At 46.1% G+C, this 25,177-nt stretch overlaps 1 protein-coding gene across 1 annotated transcript in view; it reads left to right on the forward strand.

Moving 5' to 3' along the window:
- Positions 1–1,087: 1,087 nt before the first annotated feature.
- Positions 1,088–25,177, forward strand: part of Dcbld1 (discoidin, CUB and LCCL domain containing 1) — an 80,875-nt gene continuing 56,785 nt past the window's right edge. Inside the window, exon 1 of the mRNA XM_059272988.1 lies at positions 1,088–1,196. Coding sequence (XP_059128971.1) covers positions 1,112–1,196 — 85 coding nt within the window. The 5' untranslated portion in view covers positions 1,088–1,111. The remainder of the gene's footprint in view (positions 1,197–25,177) is intronic.

The raw sequence follows: 25,177 nt of genomic DNA on the forward strand, positions 1-25,177 counted from the left end.
CTAATGGGGACAGTATTTACCCTCTCTCTGTCCAGTTTCACGGCCAGTACCCCAAGGGAACTCAGCAATAGACTCCAGACTCTTCAGCGGCCCATCCTGCCTCTCTCAAGACTTCGCCATCACCTCCGAGAGGTGGATCAGTCATTGCTCCGCACGAAGCTTTGGGGACTCTGAGGTCACTAGAGTTTAAGCATCTCTTACAGGCCCTCCTCGGCACAGCGGTTCCCACTTCTGGCCAGGCACCCACCTGCCTCCCGAGCCCCGGCCACACCGGAGGTCTACTCCTCTGAACAACCTGGTCACGAACTCAGTTCTCCGCCCTTTCACCCTCGGGGGCAGCACTGCTCCCCGTAGCCCTCTGGCCATCCATCTGATCAGATGATCTCCCCGAATGTGCTCCAAGGACACCCTCGGCGTCACCGATCGCCATTGGATACTGAGCGGTTATTTCCAAGTTCTGCAAATGCCGCGTGGATTTTACGCGCCCAGACGACGAGTAGACAGCAGAGATAAACCACGGAATGAATGAAAGGAGAGACAGAGAGACAGACAGACAGACGGAGAGACAGAGACAGACAGAGGGAGAGAGACTATGGATGGACGTGAACTGGATTTTACCAGGTACCGCCATCACCCCATCAGATGTGGGGTGCCCTGCACTGCCTTGGCGGACCTCCAAGCCGGGTGGAGCCGACCAAGTGCCCGAGGGGCGGAGTCTCAGCGAGCCGCCCCGGCTCCCGGGCGGGCGGGCAGGCAGGAGGGCCTGCGCGCCAGGTGAACTTTTGATTTCCGTGTTCACGTGGATCGGGGCAGGTGGCGCGCGCGGGGAGGGGGGTGGAGTTGGGGGGGGGGGAGAGAAGAAGGGGGACGAAACCGGGCGCTCCCCTTGAGCGGAGGCGGGTGGCTCCGCGGGTCACCACGAGGAGGGGGCGGGCGGGGCGGGGCGGGGCGGGGCGGACACGCCCTCTCGCGGGCGCGGGCGGCCCAGAGGGATCGGTGCCGGGGGCCCGCGCCGCGCCGGGGCCGCGGAGGAGGCTGCCCCAAGAGGGCAGCGGCGGCGCGGGGACGGGGCCGGGAGGCCGATCCTGCGCGTTTGGAGCCCGGCAGGGCCATGGGGGCCGGGGCCGGTGGGCCGGGCGTCCTGGCGCTGCTGTTCGCTGTGTGCGCTCCGCTCCGGCTGCAGGCGGAGGAGCTGGGTGAGTGACCGCGGGGGACCGGGGCTCCGGGAGGGCTATGGGCCTCCAGGGCAGCCTGCGGAGGGGCAGGCGGGCTCCGCCAGGCCGGGGATGGGCTGAAGTCAGCGAGTGCATTCCGGATCGCGCCCCAGAAACTCCTTCCTTCCCCCGACAAACGAGCACGGCAGCCTGGCGCCTGTTCCCCGGCTGCCTGCGCGGTGTCCCCGCCCGGCCACTTAGTTCCCAGACTTCCCGACCCTGGCGGCGGGTGCGAGTGGCCTGGCTCTGGGTGAGCACCCCGCCGGCTCCCGGTCTCTGGCTGCATCGGGGGTGCTTCTGCGAGGCTGGCCGGGAGCAGGCTGCAGACGGGGGTCCCCACGGCCTCACGCGTGCCGGTCTGGAGACCCGAGTTGGAAGCTTGCGGCTGGGGTTCCAAGACGGTTTGAGGGAGTCGACTCTGGCCCAGGCTGCTTTTCCTCGGTAGCTAGCTGATCGTTGGCTTCCAGCGCCACCGAATTTACTCTCAGTCTACCAGATTAAAGCAGGAATCTGGTTTCCCAGCCCTACGTGGCTCTGTTTCATTAATCTGCGTTAATTAGTTCTCCTTGGATAGGAAGGGCCAGCTTTCTGCCGGTTTTTTTCATTCTTTTTTCTTTCAGTTTTTATTTCTGTCCTCTCCTGCCTTTTTGCTCCTCTCTAACCGGAGTTAATTAATGGCGGTAAGTTTATGTAGAAATCTTGGACAACCCCCCTCCCCCGCCCCCGCTGTACTTTCTGGTGAAACAAGAATCGAAGTTAAACCCATAGCTGGAACTTTTTCATTGAAAAATGTACTCGTTCACCCAGACATTCAGCATGTTGATAGAATTAAAAACACAAAACAAATATACTGTAGCACAATCTGAAAGTGTGTTAAATTTGCAACATATAAGGTCTTACAAATGCTTTATAAACATACTGTTTTGTTTTGCCATGCTGGGGACCCCTGGGCAAGGCAAGCCTTCCACCAACGGAACTATATTCCAGCCTCTGAATGTTTTAAATGTTGAAAACACTTTCTCAAGTCGATGTTTGAAAATGTAACGTTTTACATTTATTTGGGGCGGTTTTTTTTTTTTTTAAGATTTATTTTTAATTGTGTGTATTTGTGTCTGTATTGGGCTATATGCATGTGAGTGCAAATGCCAATGAGGCCAGAGGTGTCTGATATCTTAGACCGGGAATTACGGGCAGATGTGAGCCCCTGGGTGTGGGTTCTGGGAACCAACCTTGGGTCTGTTGCAAGAGCAATATGTCCTCATAACCGCTGAGTTATCGCTGCAGCCCCATTTAAAAATTTTCTAATTTATTTATTGTTATTATTATTGTTTTGAGACAGGCTGGCCTGAAACTCATATGTAGCACAGACTACTCTTGAATTCGTGACAATCCTCGTAATGCCTCCCAAGTGCTGGGATTACAGGCACAAACCACTATATCCAGCTCACTTGGTTGTTATATTTTGTTTTTGGCTTTTGCTTATTTCTTTCCTAGAATTTCACTTTGTTTTAAATTATGTCTATGAATGTGGGTGTGTGCATATGAATTTGTAAGGACCATCTGAGGCCTGAGGGCAGAGGCCACGGATCCCCTTGTGACTGGAGTTGTGACCACCTGTTCTGGGTGCTGGGAACTGAACTTGGTTCCTGGCAAGAGCTACACCATCTCTTAACTGGTGCAGCCCATTCATTTCTTTCTTTCTATTTTCCTTTTTGTTCCTTCGTTTGAGACAGGGTCTTTTGTAAACTTCCTGCTTCAAACTCACTAGCTAGCCTGAACTCCTGAGGCTCCTTCCTCAGTGCTGGGATTACCGGAAGTAGAAAAGGCACCTCTAAAATTTGCACATCTGTGAGTCTGCCTCACACCATGACTTCCACATGAAAATGCTTACCTGGACTAAGGGAGTGCTTTAGAAGTCTGATTGGTCAGGTTCTTACCCAGCCTCACAGTTTAGAGCTTGATACTGTTGACTGTGGGAAGAAGATGCTGTCATTAGGGTTAGTGTGGCACACGCTCTGTAGTTATGACTTTAAAATGAATGAGTACTCTCGAGGCGTGGAGGTGTGCTCGTCTAGCTGAGGCACTTCGGAAACAGGCAGGAGGATTGCCTCCAAGGCAGGGCTAGCCTGGGTTACATAGTAAATGCCAAGCCAGCCAGGGCTGCATTGCAAGACTGTCAAAATTGAATGAATGAATGAATGAATGAATGAATGTGGGTATTCACACACAAAAGGTAAAGCCAGGGCTGCATTGCCAGACTGTCAAAATAACAAATAAATAAGTAGATAATAAACAGATACACAGATAAACAAATTAGTGAGTGAATGAATATGGTTATTCATATACAAAAGGTAAAACTTAGGTTTGAGATATTTACTAAAAAGGACTTAGGAATTCCAATGATAAGTGGTGTTGTTGTTTTTTAAACACTAATTTTTTTATTGTCTGTGTACTGGGTGCACACATGTGTAAGATGAAAGAACAGTTTACAGGAATCCTTCCACCAGGTGGATTCCAGGGATCAAACTCAAGGCCTCCGCCTTAGCAGCGAGGACCTTCACATTTTACCAGCCCTGTTTTTTTTTTTTTTTTTTTTTTTTTTTTTTTTTTTTAGGCAAGGTCTCACTCTATCCCCGAATGGCCTGGCGTTCCCTGTGTAGTCCAGTCTGGCCTCAGACTTGCTATGTGACCAAGAATGATCTTCCGTTCCCCACCCTCCCGTGCCTGGCTCCCTATTGGCTAGGACTGTCACCGGCACATCTGGCTTCTGTGCGTTGTAAAGTAGTTCTCACATCTGTGGGCTTCCAGACTCCTTGGGAGGACAGTTTTCAGGCATTCATAAATGTAAACAATCATACTGACTTTAGGTCTAGAGATCTGCTCCAGGCTCTTAATGTATGGGGTCGGATAGTGTCAGGAATGAAATCAGTGCTCTCGAGGCTCTCTGGCTCACTAGCCTGTCTGTCTTGAGAACTTACTATTCTTAATTGAACCTTTTGTTCATGCAGTATGAGACTTCCTGGTTTCCCAGTCTCCTGGACCTGCCTGGCTTCCAGTATCTGTGGAAGCTTTGCAGCTACAGCCCCCTCATTTTATTTATTCTAGTTTTTGTTGTTTTGTTTTGTTTTGTTTTGTTTTGTTTTGACAACAGGGTTAGGCTGTGTGGCCCAGGCATGCCTTTATAGCTCAGGCTGGCCTCAGATTTGTGATTCCTCTGCCTCAGACTCTAATGTGCTAGGATTATAGGCATGGGCCACCACACCAAGTTTCCACCAAAATAATTTATGATGCTGGACAATGATGTTGTTTGAATTTTTGTGCTGGGTCTGGTGGCCTCATAAGGCTGCAGTGACTGTTTTATATGGCTGCTGTTTGCCTTTGTGGCGCTTTTATTCTGTTTCTCGAAATCTGTCCATCCTTCCCAGTGTGCTTGCCCAGCACGGTTCCCTCTTTCGCTGGTTCCCTGGGGAGTCACTCTGCCTAGGTTCTGTATTTCCATAAACTTTTCACATATCTTGGAACTCGCTCTGTAGACCAGGCTGGGCTGGAACTCACAGAGATCCGCCTGGCTCTGCCTCCCGAGTGCTGGGATTAAAGGTGTGAGCCACCACCGCCCGGCATTCACGTGATTTTTTACTTTTTAGTAATATGACCTATAGCTTGCTCATTTGTATTGATTCTCTTTGTATCAACTTACTTGGATTTGGTCCAGCAGCTTTATTACCTTCATGGTAGTTCTGTAGAATAAAATGCCCTTAGTTCTTTTTAAGGTATTCTCCACTTCTTCGACAATTTTATATGTGTGTGTGTGTGTGTGTGTGTGTGTGTGTGTGTGATGTGTTTTGATCACTTTCGCCCCCCTGGCCCTGTCATATTTTCCTCCCATCACCTCTGACCCCCTTCTTTTCCCAGCCAGTTCCCTCCTTACCGGTTTGTTGTTTTAATCCACCAAGTTAATTAGGATTGTTTGCATAAGCCTGGGGGTGGGGTTTAGTGGAGATGGAGAATTTACCAGTACCTACTGAAGAAAGGTGACTTCTCTTCCCCAGCAATTCACCGGCCAGTAGTTCCTCAATTAGGGATGGAGCCTCTCTGTTATCCATCACAGAATGTGTATGGCTCACTCTCGGGCAGGTCTTCTGAGAGTTCCGGGGGGTGACGCCCCTGTCATGTCCAGAAGCAGTATTCCACGACCCTTCCCCATCCTCTAGCTCTTACATTCTTTCCAAAATGCCCTTGATGGTTGTGGTGGGATCTAAAAACCCTGATTCTCTTCTCACCAAAATATGTGCATATGGGGAGTACAGATTTCCTCCTGGTGATTTAAATATCCACAGAAATGAAAACAAGCAGTTGATACTTTGAAGATCAGCTCCTGGATGCTTACAGAGTGCTTTAAAAACCACTTCCCAACTCTTGGCTTATTGCTGTTTGAAGGTCTAGTCTTCATCACTAATTTATATTTGGGTAGACATGTGACCTGCTGATATTTGATGTTTTAGGTAAGTGGCTTTTTTAAAGAAGTAAGTACAAGTTTATTCCGGCGCCTTCTGCACCAGGGTGCCTTCCTGCAGACCTTCCCGGATCTTACCTGTCCAGGAGACAGTGAGGCTTAGGCAGGCCTACAGGCTAAGTTCTCCATCCCTGGCATCCTTGCCTTGAGCATCTGATAGAGACACTCAGTGACTGTTTCTGAGTTGGACCAAACAGTCTCCTTGTGTTTAGGAGATACTTTCAAACCATTTCCTAATTAGTGGAAAGAGAGTAATAGAGACCTTAATGAAGTTCTTTATGTAGGTACATCCAGCTGCTTCCACTCATTAACGGTGTTTACCAAGCCCAGCTCTCTTGGCATGCTTCTGTATGTACGGATACCTTTCACACGTGAGCACAGCGGAGAAGGGAATGTGCTTGCAGAACAATCTATCTACCCAGAGCTCTTGGCTCTGGTGAAATCAATGACTTGCAGTGTTCAGAACATCGTTGTACCTCATGTCTTGGAACAAAAAGAGGCCATGCTCAAGGAGTCAGCCACCAAACCGAAGGATGTCCTTAGAGCAGGGTTTGAACTCTGAATAGTGTTCCACACAATTTACTGAATTTTTCATGATTTGAACCCTTTAATTTTGTGGTATAAAACAGGTTTGAAAATGGTGAAAAACTCACACATGGAAAGTAAGACCTCTATCATTTTTGAGGAATTATGGGGTGTGGTCTGTTTGGGGTTTTCATTATTATTGTTTGTTTTGTGACTCAGGATGGCCTTGAACTCTCTTTTTAGGTAAAGATGACAGTCTAATCACCCTGTCTCTGTCTTGCAAGTGCTGGGATTAGAGGCATGCACAACCAAGGCTGTTTGTTGTTGTTGTTTTATATATGTGTGTGTGTGTGTGTGTGTGTGTGTGTAGTTTGTTTGTTTGCTTTTTATGTATTGTTTTGTTTTCAGACAAGGTCTCACTCTGTAAGCCCTGGCTTGCCTATAAATCCCAGTGTAGACCAGGTGCTTTACAGGCATGTAGCACCACACTCAGCCCTTATACGTTTTCAAGATGCATGGGGAAATGAATTAACACACGTTTTAAACATGTTAAGGTGGGAACAACAACAAAAACTTCTTCAGAGAAGCACACCTTGTAGAGGTTTGGACTGCTCTTTCTGTCTACATTCTAAATCTTTAATTCGGATAGTGTGAGCTCACCATCCTTGTTAGAGGAATTGGCTGCTTGCTTTCTCTACCTCTGAGGTAATGCATTGACCGGCTAGACCTTGCATTCCGCACGCAGTCAGGGCGCAGCACTCGTCGGCTGCTTTTTATTCTTGTTACTGTCTGTACTGTTAACTTGACTTTCTCATGCTTCCTCTTCTGCAGGCTCAAATTCATTCCCTGTGTTCCCTTATACTCAACCCTGTCAGGGTTCACCCGTTGACTGTCTTCCTGCTTCTCCAAGATGTCAGGTCCCTTCTACGGCACAGCCGCTGCATGTACAATTTGTTCTCTGTACCTACAGCTGGGTGCCTTGACTCCCGCACCTTTCCGATGTTACCGTCAGAGTGGACTTTCTCAACCATTCCCAAGCCCCATGCTCCCCTCCCTCCCTCTGCTTTCTTGAGAGCACTTGCCCTCTTCGAGTAGAGCGGACCACTTACATTTGTGCGTTTGTCTTGACTGCTACGGGACCTTAAGGTCCTTGAGGAGGTTGTGTCTTGAACAGTACCTGATGCATGCTCAGCAGGGCTGCATGCTCACTGAGGATGGAGTGAGCCGACGGTGGAAACACATGCCCACCCACCCTCTTGCTAAGACCCAAATCTCACTGGTTGAGAGAGAATCGAAACTTAGACACAGCCAAGGAATGAGATTGCCTGCCCCAGTGGTTGTCAGTCAGGGAACAGTCTGAGAGGATGCATTTACTAGAACTCAGGCTGGTGAGATGGCTCAGCCGGTAAAATTTGCTTGCCAGACCTCACAACCTGAGTTTGATCCTTGGGACCCATTGGGGGAAGGAGAGTACTGTTGTTCCCCTGGCTTCCGCATGTACAGTGAGGCAAGCATGACCTACCCTCCCCTGTATATGCACCCCAAAATAAATAAATGTGGAAGTACAACCTGCTCCAGTGTGTGAGACACCTGGTGCTGAGGAGGAAAGGATGGATACTGCCAGAAAGCCGGAGGATTTTTAAAATTAGACTGTGAAGTAATTTCTGCGGTGGAAGACTCATGCTGATGTCACCTTCCAGATGTTAATTCCATTCTTTGTATACATTTAAAAAAATGTATGGTTGCTTGTCTTGTGTGACAGGGGACACGTATTTGAAAAACCATGTGGTTTTTCTAACTCAGTCTAACTCCGTCTAGAAATGAAGTTGTGCCGGGCGGTGGTGGCACACGCCTTTAATCCCAGCACTCAGGAGGCAGCGCCAGGTGGGTCTCTGTGAGTTCGAGGCCAACCTGGTCTACAAAGCGAGTTCCACGACAGGCTCCAAAACAAACAAACAAACAAACAAACAAAAAGAAGAAATAAAGTTGTGAGTCCTGGTACACTGAATCCGGAACCAAGCCAGACTTGTGTTTTCTTTTGTTGTGGATTTTGTTTTGTTTTGATTTTTGTTTGTTTGTTTTTGGTGGGGGTGGGGATTGAAGAGGGGGCGCTGTGGGAGGGTGGAGGACGTGCTGGAAGAGTCTCTGGATCCATGAGTCCAAGCCTGATTATTTTTACCACTACAGAGTTTGGCAGATAACGGCTCCAGATGACTATTTCCTGAGTCAGCGCCTGGCTGGGGAAGGTACTCTGCCTCAGCTGAGGTTTGGAAGAAAGAGGGATGGGTTAAATTCACAAGGGTATCTTCAGGAGCATCTGTAGGTAGGACTGTTGAACAGCCTTAGAAAACACTACTGTGTGCCAGCTCTCCACATCCTTAAAAGAGGAAGATTGACTTTGGCTTGCGGTTTTAAAGGTTTCAGCCTAAGGTTAATCCACTGGGTTGCTCCTAGGCTGCTAGCAAGGCAGAGCTTGGGAGACCTGCTCACCTCAAACCTTGACTCATAAAGTTCCTGTCATTTCCAGTAGGTTGTTAATCTATGAATTCACCCATGGATTCATCCGTGGGTGAGGCCAGAGCCCTCCTCTCAGCCCACCTCCAGTCCTCCTGCACTGGGACCAAGCCTTCAACAACCAGCTCTGATGGACATTGCACATCCATGCCACAACGACCATGTCTGTGTTCAAGAAAATAGCAGATGTCAACTTGGCCATTCTGAGGTTTGAGAGACCTCCTTTAGGTAGCAGCAGGAGAGCTGCTGTGAATTAGGCTCTTGCCGCCCTGGGAATGGGGGCGGGGCAAGCTGGTGGCCCCACTGAGATCCACGGATGTGTGCACATTTGGGGGCAGCTCTCCTCTTTTACCTCAGGTCATCTGAGGGTAGTAACTAGGCATTGGTGACATTAGCACCGAGGTAAGCCATGTCATGGACATGCATTGACCAATGTGTGGTTTTTGTTAGATAAATTAGATAGAAACAAAATGAGAATACATTGAGATATATGTAAAAATATATATAAGCTATGAAGAACCATAAAATTATACAGTCTACTATTCCCCCCCCCCCCCCCCCATCTCAGGCTGGCCTTGAGTTGTCATGTAGCCATGGGCGATCTTAACTCCCGATCTTCTTTCTTCCACTTCAGTGTCGGGATTACAGACATGTGTCTCCAGGCTGGTCCTTTTTGTTACTTTGAAACCGGGTCTGGGACTAGAGAGACAGCTCAGAGGTTGAAAGCACTGGCTACTCTTCCAGAGGTCCTACGTCCAATTCCCAGCACACAAGGTGGCTCACAGCCATCTATAATGAGATGTGGTGCCTTCATCTGGTGGGCAGGCAGAACATTGTGTACAACATGATGGGTGGGTGGGTGGATGGATGGATGGATGGATGGATGGATGGATGGATAAACAAATAAACGAGTCTTTCAAAAAGGAAGGGGGCCAGTCTGGTAGCCCTGTTGACCTTGAACTTGCAGTGGTTTTTCTGTTTCCTCAGTGCTGGGATTATAGGTGTGCACCACTACCATCTCCTAGGTTCTGATTTAACTTTTTTTTTTTTAATCTAACTCATTGATTTTGAGAACTGTTAAAGGAACTGAGATGTAGCAAGATGAAGTCCTTTATCCTGGGTGTATGCCCTTTGTATATGTAAAGTAGGACACGGGGACATGGTTTCCAATCCAAGTGCCTTCATGTGGTCCCTACTCACACAAGGAAACCATTGTGCACTCCTGTCCAGGGGAGAACTGCTTAAAGAAATTTTGCAGGAACATGATGCCAGAGGGTAATTTATGCAACCAAGCTTTAAATGAACAGTCTTTGTTTTCGCTTAGGGGTAATCACACTTGACTCTTGGAAATCCTAATTAATAGCGAACCATTTGCCTCTATGACACTGTGATAAATTCAAAGTTCAGAATACACAAAGGCCTCGAAGTTTCCAGGACTATGGAATGATAGGAGTGTTGTAAGGCTTGTTTTCCCCCTCGGGCCGTGTGCTTCATACCATATTAGAGCCTTTCTCTCCGCCCACTGAGATTCCTTATTTTCTGGCCAGGCAGCATTGATTGCTTTCTCTAAACACGTTACGTATGTCTGTGCTCAAACATTCTTACCCTTTTTCTTTGTGTATTTTCCACAGCTGACCCAAGTAATTCGCACGTTGACACTCATGGGTAGCACAGTGGCACTCTAACTTAGGTCCTGGAGTTTATGCTTTGCTGACTTCCACGTTCACATCCAGAGTGAAAATGAGTATTAGCAACTTGGCAATGCTGAGCTCCAATTTTAGGAGGAGCTGTTGAGGATAAAGCTACCCCAGACTGGCAATTCGAGCACTTTTCACTTTTAAAAGCTTCATTTCAATATCCCTATTCATCTTGAGTGCTCTTTTCCATCTCTTCATCCTGCCAGGGCCGGCGGGATAATTATTCCAAAGAGCTTTTAGAAATGTAACATTTCCAAATCCTGAGTTTTTATCAAGTTCTCCAGGTGGTTGTTGGGGCTGAGGCTTGAGGAGCAGCACTTTACCCCCCCCCCCCCCCACGCCTGCTGTTTCTGAGCGTCTTTCAGGAACCACATGATTGGCAGCAAAGTGAAGGACCTCTGTTGGAGGTGAAATAACACCCCAGTAGACTTATTTCCTGAATAATCTAGTAAAGAGTGCTTGAATAATTAAAAAGGAAGGGTAATGATTTCTTATGTCATTTTTATAAGAAATCCTGAATTAAACATGACTGTTTCCTCCAGTCTTTGTGCTTTTGAGCTAGGGTCGCCCAGGCTGAGTGTAGAACTTAATATGTAACTTACTTAGTTTAGCCACAAACTTAGTTTAGCCTAAGCCTCCCCAGTGCCTAGATGCCGGGTGTGGGCTCCCAAGCCTGGCTCCTCATGTTAATTTCGAGACAAAATACAACTGCTAATGATAAAAGGTGATGTGGACGTCAGTGCCCCCGGGGTGCTGCCAGTAACATGCGCCTGGACAGCGTCCTCAGTCTCTGCCTCCAGCTCCTCACGTTTATTTCAGGCAGCTTAGGCAAAGGTGGCTGCAGGGTACGGTGATTCTGTTCGGTGGTCTGTGGAGTCAACTAGGTTCATACCCCGTCAGCCACACGGGCTGAGTGATCCTGCCGGGAGCTGTAGCTACTTCTCACACCTGCCGCTGACTGAGGGGATGTGTGGGAAAGAGGGAATTGGGAACTTCACCTGTGTGTTGTTGGAGTGTGTGCTTGGATATTTGAGAGATGTGTGTGTGTGTGTGTGTGTGTATGAAGTGAATCATCGTTGTCTATCAAATAGGATTGTCACAGAGTTTAAAATGACATATAATGTAGAGTCCTTAAAATATCCTGCCTGTTACCTTGTAGAGTAAGTACATGGTAAATGCTGGGTTTCGGCAATAATTCTTTTTGTGACACCCCCCCCCCCATTTCTGTTTTTGCTCTTGCTTTTTGTTCTCATTCTGTTGCTGTTTTAAAACTTTTTGTTGATTTATTATTGTTGGGAAGGAGATGTGTGGAGATCACGACAACTTTGTAGAATTGGTTCTCTCCTTCCAACTTTACTTGGGTCTCAGAGTTCAAACTCAGAACATCAGGCTTGCTCAGCAAGGCACCTGTAACCCACTGAACCATCTGTCTCAGGGTCTCATGGAGTCCAGGCTGACCTTGAATTTACTATGTAGCTGACGATGGCCTTGAACTCCTGATCCTCCTGTGTCCACCCTCTTATTTTTCAGAAAACCATCAATACAAACTGAAAAATCACTTGCATGTGCAAAAATAAATGTGAACACTCTCAACCTCTGTAATCCAGATTAGCTCTGTACTTGGCAATGTTTGGATATCTAGACTTAACGGAAAAAGTCACTTGAATGTTGTTGGTGTCTTCTTTAACATAGAATCAACATTAGGAAGCACGCATATTCTGGAGCAGTGAGCCAGCGAAAAGTACTGGCTACCAGGTCTAACCAACTGAGTTAAATCCCTGGGATGGACATGGCGGAAGGACAGAACCAGCTCCCACAATTTGCCTTTGATCTCTATCCAGAGGCATAATAAACACTTTTTTTTTTAAAAGCGTATTCTAGAGACAGGAAACACACCTCTCCCCATTTACTTATTTATTTACTTATTTTTGGATATAGGGTCTCTTGTATGTAATGAGACTCATGTAATTCCCTGGAACTCCTGAAATTCCTGACTGAAGAGCTGAGATTATAGATGTGAGCCTCCGTCCACCAAACCCATTTATGCAGGACTTTCTGCCTGCTTCACCATGTCCACTGAGCCACATCTGGTTTGTATACTTGCTTGTAGGCTGCCTGCCTGCTGTTCTTTTTTATTGTTTTTCAGGATTTTGAAGCAGGGTCTGGCTGAGATGTCAGGCTGGCCTTAGACTCTTCAGCTTCCTAAATTCTGAGTTACAGGCCCCCTTCACCACATCTGGCTGAGATTCCTTAGTTAATCTTCAGTTTGAGCTATAGCAACTTGAACATCAATGACCTGGTATTATTAGTAAAGTTAGCTGCTGGTTTTCTTTGACGTCTTTATTCTGAGTGTCTGTGCAATGTGGATAAAAGAGTTGTCTTTGGGGGCTGCTGAGCTAGATGGCTCAGGGATCTTGCAGAGGACTTGAATTCTGTTCCCAGCTTCCACATGGCCGCTCACAACTGTCTGTAACTCTAGTTCCAGGAGATTTGATGCCCTCTCTGGCCTCCCACAGGCACCAGGCACACCGTGGTATACATACATACACTTGAGCAAAACATTCATATACATAAAATAAAAATTAAATATTTTTTTAAAGTTGTCTCGGAGGTTTTTTTAACTATACAAAAGTTTCCTTCCATATAATTTCATCCATGTAATCAAGAAACTTCTTGCATCTTTTTTTTTTTTTTTTGGATTTGGTTAATGCTTCCAAAGACTGGTAACCTAGTAACATCAGTGGGAAAAGTCTTGTTTTTGAATGTCAAATCCCATAGTTCAATTTCGGTATCATTTTTAGAACTCTAAAGGCCAAAAGTCCACTTTTCTACACTGGCCCTTTAACCCCAGAAACCCCATTATGGGATCTCTCTGCACATCTCATTGTGAGAGCCTCATCCAGGCAGTCACCAGTATATTCCACAGAATTCTGGTCCCAGGAGATGCCCAGTGAAGAAAGAGTTCCCTGGGAAACACTAGAGGCTGCTGTCCCCAATTAGTGCTTCTCTGAGCACTGTTAGGACATTGACATGGATGTGGTAAAGCAGGAGGTGGGACTCTGCAAGCTCCTTTACCACCTCAGTGCTGGGATCACATGTATGTGCTACCATGCGTGCCCAGCTTGAGTTCTTCATGTATGACTGTTGCTATGGTTATTGTTGTTTGTTTTGAGATGGGGTCTGGTCTTGCTATGTAGCCCAATCTGACTTTGGACTCTTTGGAGGTGATGGTATGACTTCCATGTAAATGTCCCAAATACTAGAACCGGAGACAGTAGTGCCTTGGGATATGCTGACCTGGCATTAAGTAGGCATTGGATAACTACTGGGGAGTGTACTCTAATTTGACTTTCTCAGCAGTTTAAAGCCTTATGCATACATAGCCTCATTTATCTTTACCACACCCTGTTATGGTTGGTAATTTAAAGATGAGGGAAATTGATACACAGAAGGTAAGTGGCTTCTCAACTGAAATCATATAGCCTGTGAGTAATGAATTTGGAGTAAAGTCACCTAATTCAATATCTATAATTTGTTTTAATGGCAGTTTAAAGTATATTAAAATCTCGGGCCAGTGACAGTGGACCAGTGGGTAAAGGTGCTTGCCATCCAGCCAGACAACCTGAATTAAACCCCTGGAATCCACGTGGTGGAAGGTCAGTTCCCACATGCTGTCCTCTGACTTCCACATGTGTGTTCACAAACAGAGGAATAAATGTAATGTTAATTTTTTGTTGTTAGTAGTGTTTATGTTTGAGACAGGGTCTAGTCTGGCCTTGAACTCCACAATGATTCTCCTACCTTAGTCTTCTAAGTGCTGGAATTACTGGCATGTGCCACCATGCATGCTCGATATTTTTTTTTATTTAAAGATTTATTTTTAATACTTTAGGTGCATTTTTTCATATGTCAGTGGAGGGGGGTACCTGTGGAGGCAGGAGGAGGTGGCAGAGCCTCTGGAACTGGAGTTAAAGGTGCTTGTGAGACACCTGATGTGGGTGCGGGACCAAACTCAGGTCCTTCAGAAGAGCAGCGAGTGCTCTAGCTGCTGAACTGCCCCTCCAGCCCATGCCCACTTTAAATCCTTAACGTTTCATTGTCTGTGTGCTTGTGTGGTTAATTGGTTAGAGACAGGACCTTCTTTATGAAGAGACTGGCCTTAAATTCCAGATCCCACTGGCTCTGCCTCCCAAGTGCTGGGGTTTCAGGTTGTACCATCACTGCCAGCCCTGTACCTGTTTTAATACTCATGATCATCCTATGACGTGGGTACCATCCTTGTCTCTATACTGTGGCTGAGGACGAGGACACTTAGGCAGGTGTAGGCAATCACTTAAGGCACCATGGTCAGTATCAGGCAGGGTTGTAATCATTGAGCTCTGTCTCCTTTCAGGGATGTGGACATAATTAAAGAAGTTAGAAAATGATAGTTGTACTGGGAAGACGAGGGGGAGGAAATCCTGATCAGAAGATCAGAATATATTCTTTCTTTTTTTGTTTTCGTTTTGTTTTTCTTTTCTTTTCTTTTTTCTCTTATCAGTTTGATGCAGTACAAATTCTTATCCTAATAGTGAAATGTTTCACTGAGGCTTGCCCAGTGATTGAGTAAAACCAAAACTCATTATAAGCCACAGTCATCCTCGGGTCCCCTCTGCTATGTAGCCTCCCTCGTTCTGTGGGTTGCAGTCTGATTGTTCTTTGCTTTATATCTAGAATCCACTTATGAGTTTGTCTTCTGGGTTTGGGTTACCTCATTCAGGATGATATTTTCTAGTTCCATCCATTTGCCTGCGAATTTCATGCTGTCATTGTTTTTCTCTGCTGAGTAGTACTGTGATTATGTACCACATTTTCTTAACCCATTCTTCAGTTGATGGGCATCTAGGTTGTTTCCAGGTTCTGGCTATTATGAATAGTGCTGCTGTGAACATAGTTGAGCAAGTATCTTTGTGGTATGATTGAGCATTCCTTGGGTATATGCCCAAGAGTGGTATGGCTGGGTCTTGGTTTGTTTTTTTTTTCTAGACAGGGTTTCTCAGTGTAGTTCTGGCTGTCCTGGAACTCATTCTGTATATAGACTAGGCTGGCCTCAAACTCACAGAGATCTGCCTGCCTCTGCCTCCTGAGTGCTGGCATGCACCACTACGCCTGGTATGCAATTTCAGTTAAAAATAAATAAATGGAAATGGTAGCTGCACCTCTCTCAGCATTCTGGTATTGGTCAGTACAACTGTGCAAAGCAATTCGGTGTCTTCCCTCCTCATCTCCCCTGGTAAAGGTGCTCTCACTGCCTGGCTCTCGTTAATAGATGCTACGGATTTAATGACATTGATAAGCTTGGATGTGCTGTATAGAGATACTTTGTAATTTTTTTTTTCTTGAAAATGTGATTTTCTTTTTACTTACTAATGGCACATTTTAATGTAAATAATTGCCTGTGCATTTAAGTTAAACGACCTAAAATGAGATTCGAGACACACATTTGCTTGCCTGTGAAACTGTAAGATATCCGGGTGTTAGATTATTATCACCTTTATAAACAAAGACAAACGTTGCTTTAAAAAAATAATTATAGGCATCCATAAAGTCTCTCCAGCATGACTGCCTGTACGTGAGCTGAACAAGGACAACATGTTAACGTGGATGGGAAACTGAAGAGGCCTCAACCCCACACAAAGAACCCCAGGCAGCTAAGGAATCCCGAGAGCTGGAGAAATACTCTTCCCAAGGAAGAGCAGACCACTCGGTTATCCAAGACCCAGCGGTCAGCCTGGAAAACACACGTACAAATAGCATTGTACATACTAAACATGTTGTGCTTATGTATTTAGGAATCTATCTATCTATGTGTATAACAACAATAAATGAAAAAGAAGAGTCTGTGGATTTGAAAGAGCAAGGAGGGGTATATGGAAGGGTTTAGAAGGAGAAAAGGGAAATGGTGTAATTATGTTATAATCTCAAAAAATAAGAGAAATTTTAAAAAAACAAAAACCAAAGCAATAATAGGGCCTGTGAGATGGTTCAGTGGGCAAATGGTGCTTGTTGCCAAGCCTGGCACCCTGAGCTAATCCCTGGGACCCATATAATGATGGATAGAGAAAACCAACTCCAGTTTGTCCTCCGACCTCTACACACACACACCATGGCATGCATGTTCTGTTGCCCCCCCTCCAAATATTCACACATGCACACATAAACACACAGTAATAATAGTTTTAAATTTTTTAAAAAAGAATTATAGTTAGGAGTTAGCTGCGGATATGGTATTTTTTTTTTCGTTTAGACAAACTTCTCCTATTCGGAAGGGAGCCAAATAGGAGTGGTGAAGACCACCCACCCCCACAACACTCAGTGGCCTCTAACTCAAGTTGTGGAGACTGGAGAGTTACCAAGAGCTAGAGTTGCCACTGGTTTTATTTGTGGCACATTGAAGAATAATAGAGAATTTGGTTTTGGGGTCCCTTCCTTTGAGTATGGTATACAACTTTAAATATCAGAATGAAGACAGCGTATGGCTGTCAGAAGTCAGTCCTTGATGGTCGTGGAAATGCCTTGCTTGTTTTCAGATGGGGCACTTCCAGTGAGACTTTCTGTTTGGTTTAGATCATTTCTATGGGGAGATACTTTCATTGTTTTTCTTTTTTCGTTTCGGGACAGTCTGGTGAAGCGCAGATGGGCTCAAGCTCTCTGTGTAACCTAAGGTGCCTAGTGTGCTGGGACTACAGGCATATGTCACAGCTACTGGGTTTTGTTGTCGTTTTATGTGGTCCTGGGGAGAGAACCTAGAGTTTCATGCCTGTTAGGCAAATCCTCTGCTTGCTGTGTTCTGTTCCCAGCCTCCTTGCTTGGCCTCTTCCTAACTCCCATCTTTTTTATGCATCTAGAAAATAAATTGCTTTGCCTCACAGTTCTGTAGGATGCAAAGTCCAAGACTGAAGAGCCACTGGACCTGTGGCAGAAGGTCAGAGAGTCAGAAAATGTGCGCCCTGGAGAGAAGGATGTAGATCTAACTCATCCTGTGTAAGGACATTGTGTTCATTAGTACCCCATTCTTTTGTTGTTGTTGTTTTTGGAGACAAGGTTTCTCTGTGTAACAGCCCTGGCTGTTCTGGAATATGCTCTGTAGCCCAGGCTGATCTCGAACTCACAGAGATCCACCTCTCTCTGCCTTGGATTAAAAGCATGCACCACCACCATCACCCAGCCCTAGGAACCCACTCTTAGGCTCATGGCCCTAAGTCATTCATTCATTCTCACCTCTTACAGTCCCGCCTCTCAGCTGTGCACTAGGATTCTAACTTGAGAGAGACCTGCACAACCTTACCATAGCACCTGAGAAGCAGACTCGAGGATTAGCAGAGGGAATCTGTGAGTCCATGATTTGGGCTTTGACAACTGTTGGTAAAGAATGGGAAGAAGTTGGGCCATGCTGTGACTGACCCCAGGGGAACTTTGCAGCTGGGATAGCCATATGGAATTGTCCCCAGCTGGGAGCTTGAGGACCAGGTTTTCCACTCCTGCATTGAGAGCTCACCGCATTTGAGTTCACCCTGGAAAGGAGGGTAAGACCTTGGTGAGACAGGTGGTTGTCAGTCAGCGGAGGCACTTCCAAAGGGCTGAGAACTAAGGATGGAGGGCAGCAGTCACAGACGGGACCTTGACGAAGCCTTTCTGTTGCCTTTTATTTTACTTTAAATGTTTTTAAACTGAAACAAAATTATGACTGCATTGGTATTATATGTGGTAAAAATAGGATTTTTTTTCCATTTCTTAAATGTTTTTTTTTCTTTTTTTTTTCTTTTCTTTTCTTTTCTTTTCTTTTTTTTTTTTTTTTTTTTGAGACAGGGTTTCTCTGTGTAGCCCTGGATGTCCTGGAACTAGATCTGTAGACCAGGCTGGCCTTGAACTCACAGAGGTCCGTCTGCCTCTGCCTCCCGAGTGCTGGGATTAAAGGCATGCGCCACCACCATCCAGGTTATTTCTTAAACATTTTTTATAAGTTTGTTGTTATTGCCAGAGAGGGGGCGTGTCCTGGCATACCTGTAGATATCAGAGGACAACTTTGGAGTCCTGTTCTTCCATGTTTACGTGAGTTCTGGGGATTGACCTCAGCTCATCAGGCTTTTGTCTCAAGCTCCTGTACCTACTAAGCCAGTGGTTCTCAACCTTCCTAATTCTGTGACTCTTCAGTACAGTTTCCCATGTTGTGGTGACCCCTTCCCCAATCATAAAATTATTTTATTGCTACTTCACAATTGCAATTTTGCTACTGTAATGAATTGCAGTATAAATACCTGTGCTTTCCTATGTATGGTCTTAGGCGACCCCTGTGAAAGGGCCATTCACTCTCAAGGGGTCTTGACCCACATGTTGAGAACCACTGTGCTAAGCCATCCTGTCAGCCTTGTTTCTCCTGGCTTTGAAACGTTTGAGCGACGCTGGACGACAGCAGTGTGACTGAGAGTATGGCCCGCCGTAGAATTAGTGATACCTTGGGAATCTGGCCGCCGCACCACCAGACAAAGATCGTGGTGATGACTGCGAGCTTGCCTTGGTGGTTGAAAAGATCGCAGTCATCAAGAGCTCACTTGATCTTAGACATGGGAAGCAGTTTTCTCACGCCCACACTTGGTGATTGTGTGTGTGTGGAGACCTGTCGTAACTTGAATATTTGAACAGCACAGATGGAGCCGTAATGAACTCGTGTTTCTAGAAGTGGTTTCACTCTCCCAGAGTTTCAGAGCCCTCTTTCCCAAATTACTGGTTGGAGCTCATTGGTAATGGAGGTTCAGGAGGTAAAACCAGTGTGCTGTCAGTGAGCTGCCCATCGATAGAATCAAATGAGGAGCATGGCAGTGGGTTACATCTAATGGAAGAATCGGATGGATAAGGTTTTTGGGTGGTTTATACACGTGTGCGTACTTGCTGACCTGGGCTGTGGTAAATCCATGTGGGTCATAATCAAATAGACTTCTGTTTTTACTCCAGGGAGTAGTACATAATCAGTCTGGAAGTGTGTGTGCAAATAGTCACTGCACATCACCCAAATAATTCTCCTACCAGTACAAACCCACGAAAAGCTTTGTAGGTTATGTTTGTAGTGTATGTTTATGTGGGTTTGTGCATATGAGTACATGTGCGTGTCCATATGGACGCCAGAGATCTGCGTCATGTCTTCCTCATTGTCCACCTTTTGCAAAGATAAGTAGTTCATTTACTTAATTCTTGACAATTTCATACATTTACTTTGTTTATTCACCCCATTCCCCACCCCCACCCCCCGTGTGTGTGTGTGTGTGTGTGTGTGTGTGTGTGTGTGTGTGTGTCCCACTAAGTTTAACTGGGGTAGCTTGCATGAGCGTGGGTGTGGGGGTTATAAAAACCTGTCCCAGCTGGGCGGTGGTGGCGCACGCCTTTAATCCCAGCACTCGAGAGGCAGAGCCAGGCGGATCTCTGTGAGTTCGAGGCCAGCCTGGGCTACCAAGTGAGTTCAAGGAGAGGCGCAAAGCTACACAGAGAAACCCTGTCTCGAAAAACCAAAAAAAAAAAAAAAACCTGTCCCATAGGTTTTTTTACCAGTGGCTATACCACTGAAGAAAAATGATTCCCCGTCCCCTAGCAGCCATCACTTGCTGATAGCTCCTTACCCAAGAGTGGGGCTTGACAAATCCCTCCGCTAACCATACTGGAGTGTCGATGGACTCCATCTTGGGGAGATCTTGTGTAGGTCACCACAGCTGTTGTGAGTTCGTAATGACAACGACCATGTCCTGTCCAGAAAACAGCCTCTTGCAGAATTCTCTCCATCCTCCAGCTCTTCCATCCTCTCCCTCCCCCCTTCCACTATGCTCCCCGAGCCTTGGTGGCGGTGTTGACGCAGACGACCCATTTCTGATTGGGCACACAGCACACACTCTCAGCACTTTAGCCCCCGCCCACTGTACAGCGAGGCTTCTCTGGCCAAGGCTGAAGGCAGCACTAATCTATGGGTAGAAGCACAAACGTTTAGAAAGAGGTTTGACAAGCTGTCAGTTGAGTGGAACAGCAATAATATTCCCCCACACTCCTACTGTTGCCCCGTGGCTTGGACCTATGACCTCCCTGTTCATGGGCTTTTGACAAGGTTTACAGTACCAGCCCCCTCATTGTCTGAGGCTGGGTCTCTCGCTGAACTTGGAGTTCATCCATTCAGCTAGGCGCCCATGAGCTGCAGGGATCCACCCAATACTGGGATTGCAGATAAGAGCCACCATACCCAGCTTTTAGTCCGCTGCCAGGGATCTGAACTCAGGTCCTTGTGATCGCACAACAAGCTCTTTATCGACTGAGTTGTCTCCCCAGCCACCAAGTTTTCTTCATAAGCCTTTCAGTGTTGTAGGTCTGAGTCCATACTAGGTATCTCTTAATTCACTTTTTTTCCCTGTTCGTGAAGCATGTGTCTCATCAAAGGGAGAGAGCTGTTTAAGGAAGTTACTATTTTCCTTTCCTAGCGGGAGGAACTAGAATAGACTAAATAGAAAGTTTGCTCCTGTAGACAAGGATTTAGGATTCAGCTTATTTAGAAAGTAACTCGTATCCATCTTCCTGAATAGGCAGCATTAAAGGCGACAAGGCCTAGCCACCATTCTTAGTCGTAGATAGGGTAGATATTAAGTCCACATTTATGGCTTTGTACTCACAACTTTACTCCCAAGAATTACTCAAGCCTGGGATGCAGCTCAGTTGGCAGCGTGCTTGCCTGGGGTGCACAAAGCCCTGGGTACGTCCAAGTGCCAGCACAAACCAGGCAGGGCGTGCACACCTATAATCCCAGCACTGAGAGGTAGAAGCAGGGGCATGAATGTAAGAGCATCCTCAGCTGTATAGTGAGTTTAAGATTAGTCAAAGATATGTGAGACTCAAAAAAAAAAAAAATGACTTGTTAGTATCTCATCCCCTCATGACTGTGAACTCCTTAAACCAAGAGCTACATTGTTCCTAGATGTTGCATGATTTTTTTTTAATGACATTTGAGCTTATTGGTTTACAGAGAGGTTGCTATCTATATGGTTGCTGCTAAAAGTAGACTTGATTGTTACAAAGACTGCTAGGTGAATTTGGTCTTTCTATGTTACTTTTCTGATGTAGGTACATTCGCATTGAGAAGAGAAGGGTCTGGTGAGGGGGCTCATTAGGTAAAGGTTGCTGAGCTTGATGATGTGAGTTTGATCCTTGGAACCCACATGATGGAAGGAGAGAACTCCCAAAAGGTGTCCTCTGACTTCAGTACCACAGCAACCGTGGCATCAATCAATCAATCAATCAATCAATATAAAATAACTTGTAAAAATTTAAGAAGATAAATGTATAATAAACAAGATGAAAATCACTTGGAAATTTATACCACACATCCATATTATGTATTGTACACACACACACACACACACACACACACACATACATACACAGACACACACATACGCTCATACACTTTTAAGACAAGGTCTCCCTCAAACTCACTATGTTGCCAAGGATGGCCTAGAACTCCTAATCCTTCTGCTTCTACTTCCCGAGTACTGGGATTGCAAGCATGTGCTACCATGCCCAGCTTAACCTTAATATTTTTTTAATGCTTATTTATTTTGTATATGTGTGGGCACACACACACCACGGTTCTTGTGAGGAGGTGGGAGGATAACTTGAGGGAATTGGATCTCCCAACATGGAACCCAGGTCCTCAGTTTGGGCAGCAGACAGGGTTTCCCTGTGTAATAGCCCTGTCTGTCCTGGATCTCACTCTGTAGACCAGGCTGGCCTTGAACTCACAGAGATCCGCCTGGCTCTGCCTCCCGAGTGCTGGGATTAAAGGAGTGCGCCACCACCGCCCGGCGGGAAAGCACTGCTGTGCACAGATCACTTTGAGAGCTCTAAGGGAATAGCTTGGCAAGTACAGGTGCCTGCCACATAGGCTGACAACCTGAATTTTAATTCCTGAGACCCACACGGGGGAGGGAGAGAACTGACTCCTGAAAATTGTTCCCTGATCACCACACGTGTGCCTCGGCACATGAACACCCACACACATTTCCACAAGTAAATAAATAAATGTAATATTATTTTACTTCTCACTGTATATAACCCTGGCTAGCCGGAACTCTCTTTGTAGACCAGGCTGGCCCCAAACTCACACAGAGCTCCAGCTGCCTCTGCCAACTAGTGCTGGGATTAAAGGTATATGCCACCTACACCCAGCCACAGTATTTTTCCATAAAATATAATTTCCATTTTACTTTTCCCAGAATATGATTTTTCCCATCCATATGACACCAGCTCTGTACATAGGCTTTTGTGGCACTGGCGGGCTAGCACCAGCAGTTCTAAATCTTAAGGGGTGTGTGGTCCTTGTGAACAACCTTGCTGCGAATGGCACGGCTCTCATTGGGTCTCATGTAGCCCAGGATGACTTAAGCTTGTTGTGTACCTGTGGCTGGCCTTGAACTCCCAGTCCCATTTTTTGTAAATTGTTTTAAGAGAATGGTTAGTCATTTTCGAAATGCAGCTGCTGCTCTGGGCAGTAGACAGAACTTAGCTCTCTCGTGAAGGGACCACCAAGAGATAAATACTCTGGTGGATTGGCAGTTTCCTGGCCGGACTGGGAAGGAAAGATTCTAGTTTAGTCATCCTGTGTTTGGCAATTGAATTCCAGTTCAAAGGAAGGAAAAGATAAACATTTTGTTGCAGATGCTTTTGAAGAGCGGACAGATCCCCTGCTGCAAGGCTTCCTCATCCCCTCTCTCCTCTCTCCTTTGAAGTTAGGCAGGTGGCTCCAGCTCTCATTGCCTAGAAGATCGACCCCAACACTTCTGTGGAATTTAATCATAAAGTTTTGATTTTATTGGTTTCCTTAAACATTGGCTTGATTACATTTCTGTTTCACCGGGCTGGCGACTGAGCTCAGAGCCTTGAGACAAGCACGTTACCACTGAGCTACATCCCTTCCCGTTTTCATCAGTTTCTGCTGTGCACGCCTCCCAGCAAGTCATGACAACCCTCTCCCTTTACCCTGCCTCTCCCCGTTTGTGTTAAGTGTTTTAAGACAAATCTCAGACCGCATGCCATTTCAGCCCTACCTAAGTCGGTGGGTGTCTGTATAAATGCTACTGTTTCTTCCTTTTATTTACTCTTTCCTTTCTTGGACGTGGTTTCATGTAGCCCATGATGACCTTGGATTTACTTTGTAGCTGAGAATGATTTGAGTTTCTGATCCTCTTGCCTCTACCTCCCAAGTGCTGGAAGACAGATGTGTGCCCCCATCCCTGATTTTAGGGTGCTGAAAGTGGGATCCAGGGCTTCCTTCATGCTCTGGAAGCTATTAACTGTGCTGCAATCCATAGGCCCTTATGTAACTTCATTACCTCGTCACAGCTAATAAAATTAGTTAGCGATTTCTTGACGTTACTCTAACAAGGGTGTTTTTCCAAGACATTTCATTTATGTATGTGTGTGTGTGTAAGTCTATGCATTGGATGCAGGTGCCTCCAGACTCAGAAGAGGGAGTCTGATCCCCTGGAGCTGGAGTTACAAGTGATTGTAAACTGACATGGGTGTTGGGAACTGAACTCAGGTCCTCTGAAAGGACATGAAGCCATTTTAATCACTGAACTTCCTCTGCAGCCCCAACAGTGATCTTTTTAAAGGGTTTTATAAGGTTAATGTTTGAAGTGGGAGCCACAGACCTTTTGCTTGCCTTCTTTTCTTTCATTTTCTTTTCTTTTATTCTAAGACTGTAACTCAAGCCAGCTTCCTGGTCCTCCTCCCATCCCACCACCAATTAGGTACTTACCTGTGCCTGGCTAAACTGATAGATTTTTGTTTGTTTGTTTCAAGACAGGGTTTCTCTGTGTAAGTGCTCTGGTTGACCAGGCTGGCCTTGAACTCACAGAGATCCGAGTGCTTCTGCCTCCTGAGTGCTGGGATTAAAGGCGTGCGCCATCACTGCCTGGCAAACTGATAGATTTTAAAACAGTTCTGCCTTCTTGTCTGTGACTCAGTGAGAGGATCTGGCAGTGAGGGTCAGGATGAAGCTGTGGGACGCCTGACTTTTTTTCCTGTGTGTTTGCAGGCCTGTCTCATTTGGCACATGATGCTGTCGCCATTTTTGGTCTCACAGTTTTCCGTTTTCCCCTTCGGCGTAGTTCTGCTCAGTCATTCGAAGTCAGCAAAACTGTGGAAAGACAGTGGATGAATTTGCTGACTTAATACAGATAAGCTGATAGCAGCATTGGCCACAGAAAATCCTACAGCCCACTTTCAGACGCATGAGAAAGAGTGCAGCCTCCCCTGGGCCTTACTGGCATTTTAGTGAATCTTGTGTGATGCAGATTTTCATCCTGAGAGTGGGAAGGGAAATCTTCCCAAGGAGGCTCAGGTCCCTCTACATAGCAATGATGGGAATGTCTGGGACAAATCTGCCCATTTGCAGCACCACTGGGTGACAAAGTTCCCCTCGGGCTTAAGAGCATTAGACTGGAAAGGAATAAAATGGGGGCTTTGAATGAAAATGAAAATGAAAATGCCCTGGGGTTTCTCATTGTCAAATCCTCACCACTCTTTAAAAGATGAAAAAAAAATTTTTTTGTTTTGTTGTTGTTGTTTGTTTTTTCTGGAGCTGAGGACCGAACCCAGGGCCTTGTGCTTGCTAGGCAAGTGCTCTAATACTGAGCTAAATCCCC

The sequence above is a fragment of the Peromyscus eremicus genome, chromosome 8b (genome assembly GCF_949786415.1).
Source record: "Peromyscus eremicus chromosome 8b, PerEre_H2_v1, whole genome shotgun sequence".
NCBI classification, from domain to species: domain Eukaryota; kingdom Metazoa; phylum Chordata; class Mammalia; order Rodentia; family Cricetidae; genus Peromyscus; species Peromyscus eremicus.